The sequence below is a fragment of the Camelina sativa genome, chromosome 13 (assembly GCF_000633955.1).
Source record: "Camelina sativa cultivar DH55 chromosome 13, Cs, whole genome shotgun sequence".
NCBI lineage: Eukaryota > Viridiplantae > Streptophyta > Magnoliopsida > Brassicales > Brassicaceae > Camelina > Camelina sativa.
Window position 1 is genome coordinate 18,038,990 of NC_025697.1, and position 2,539 is coordinate 18,041,528.

Below are 2,539 nucleotides of genomic sequence, written 5' to 3' on the forward strand. Positions count from 1 at the left end.
CCAGTCTGGGAGATTAGCTAAATGGTCTGTCGAGCTGAGTGAATACGACATCGAGTTCCGGACTCGAACCTGTGCTAAGGCACAAGTGCTGGCAGACTTCCTGATCGAACTCCCACTAGCCTCTACGGTCAATGACAATATCGAGGTCCCATGGACATTGCATGTAGATGGAGCATCTTCCAGATCGGGAGCAGGAATTGGGGTCCGTCTCACTTCTCCTACTGGAGAAATAGTCGAGCAGTCATTTCGCTTGGCTTTCAGTGCATCAAACAATGAAGCCGAATATGAGTCCTTCCTCGCTGGCTTACGCCTCGCAGTAGGGCTATTTCTCACATAAATCAGTTCGGAAGGAGAGAACACTTCTCACTCTCCACAATGAGCTATCATTACAATTCACTAATAGATGTCATGAGCTGCTGAGCATCCGATGGAGTTGGAAGTGCAGGAATAGCTCCTTTCTGAGTTGTACACACGGCTCCACATGCATTTGCAAAGGCTAGAGCTTCCTTCAGCTTCCCTTCATCCTGCAATACTCACATTTACTCCAATCACCCAAAAACTAAAATATTCACTATATGCCTAATCTAAAACCTCAAAACGGTCATCAAAATATCTGCAGTTAAAACTTAAACGTACATCGAGTATGGAACCGTCTTTTCCCAATGAGACAAGAAATGAACCAACAAAAGAATCACCAGCTCCAGTTGTATCAACTGCTTTCACAGCGTATCCAGGCACTCTCCCTTCAAATTTCTGCAATTTCACCAGTCTTCAGATCACTCTAGTAAGGAACAATCATATCAAATCTGATTCCTTTTAATTAGTTACCTTTGTGTAGTATCTGCAACCTTTCTCTCCATCAGTTACAATAAGAAGCTTAAGCTTATCATGCATGAGAGACAAAACAACATCATCCTTCTCTGCATCTCCACGTGTGAGAAACGTTACCTCATCATCACTTACCTAATCACACCAAACTCAACACTAAGATCACCAAAACAGAACACATCATTTACAACAAAACAAACATATATATACACCTTGATAATATCAGCCTCATTCCAAATACTCTTGATGACCTCAATTGCAGCTTCGGTGGAAGGCCAAAGAGGCAACCTAACATTCGGGTCATAAGAGAGCAAAACTCCAGCATCCTTTGCAGTTTTCATAGCCGCCATGTGAGCGGTTCTACATGGCTCAGAGATCAAACTAATAGAACCATAGTGGAAAATCTTAGCTTGCTTGATAAGATCCTTGTTGAGTTCAGATTCTTTCAAGAGCGTATCAGCACTGGGGTTCCTGTAAAACATGAACTCTCTCTCACCATCTTTTTTCAATGTCACAAAGGCCAGTGCAGTTCTTGCATTGGTGTCAAAGCAAACACCTTCACTGTTCACACCGTTCTTTTTCAATATGTTAACCAACATGTTTCCAAACTCATCATCACCAAACTGAAAAAACAAACATCACACATCACTCTCTACAGGCTATGCATAATATTCTAACATAAGAAAAGATTTGCCACCGAGTTTTGTGATGGCACAAGCAACATTAGCCGGACCACCACCAGGGGCTTTGAGAAAACCTGTGGATTCAGCTAAAGATACACCAGAAGTGTCAGGGACAAAGTCGATAAGCATTTCACCAAAGGAAACAATTAATGGAGTAGCCATCTTTTGACCATCAATTTGAAGCTGCTGAAGAGGAAATTCCGGCCGAAAGGAATAAACGTACATATATCGATAGAAAACAGGAAGAAGGGCACGAACGCTTGTGGAACGATTATTTTACGGATAATCCGACTTACACGGAGAGGCAATTTCGCAGACGGTTTCGAATGAACAAGTCATTGTTCTTGCGTATTGTGAATCGTCTCAGTGAAGAAGTTCCATATTTTCAACCAAAAAAGGATGCAACCTTCCGGAATGGTTTAACACCGCTACAACAATGTACTGCAGCAATTAGACTATTAGCATATGGAATTGGGTCGGACTCGGTTGACGAATATATGCGTCTTGCTAAATCGACTGCTCGTAAATGTTTGGAACATTTTGTCGTCGGCATAGTTGACTTGTTTGGCACTGAATACCTACGCCGACCCACACCAGAGGATCTTGAAAGGCTACTCTTTTATGGAGAACAGCAGGGTTTTCCCGGGATGGTTGGAAGCATCGACTGTAAGCATTGGAAGTGGAAAAATTGCCCAACCGCTTGGAAAGGAATGTATTCATGAGGCACCAGTAAACCGACAATTGTTTTGGAGGTGGTAGCTTCAAAAGATCTCTGGATATGGCATTTTTTGGAGCTCCAGGTACTTGTAACGATTTAAATGTTTCAATCACCAATATTTAACGACATTATTTACGGTCGAGCTCCCGAAATTACGTACTATGTCAACGGAAGTGAGTATAATTTGGCTTACTATCTGACGGATGGTATTTACCCCGAATGGGTGACATTTGTTAAATCAATCCCACAACAACAACACCCGAAAAATCGCGTGTTTGCAGAACGTCAAGAAGGTGCACGAAAAGATGTT

At 42.3% G+C, this 2,539-nt stretch overlaps 1 protein-coding gene across 1 annotated transcript; it reads right to left on the minus strand.

Annotated features, from left to right (window-relative positions):
- Window positions 387-1,673, minus strand: LOC104738350 (probable fructokinase-5). The gene is made up of 5 exons (XM_010458535.1): window positions 1,494-1,673; window positions 1,041-1,451; window positions 829-963; window positions 637-753; window positions 387-524 (listed from the first exon to the last, which is right to left on the minus strand). The coding sequence occupies exons 1-5, from the start codon at window positions 1,671-1,673 to the stop codon at window positions 387-389; spliced, it is 981 nt and encodes a 326-aa protein (XP_010456837.1).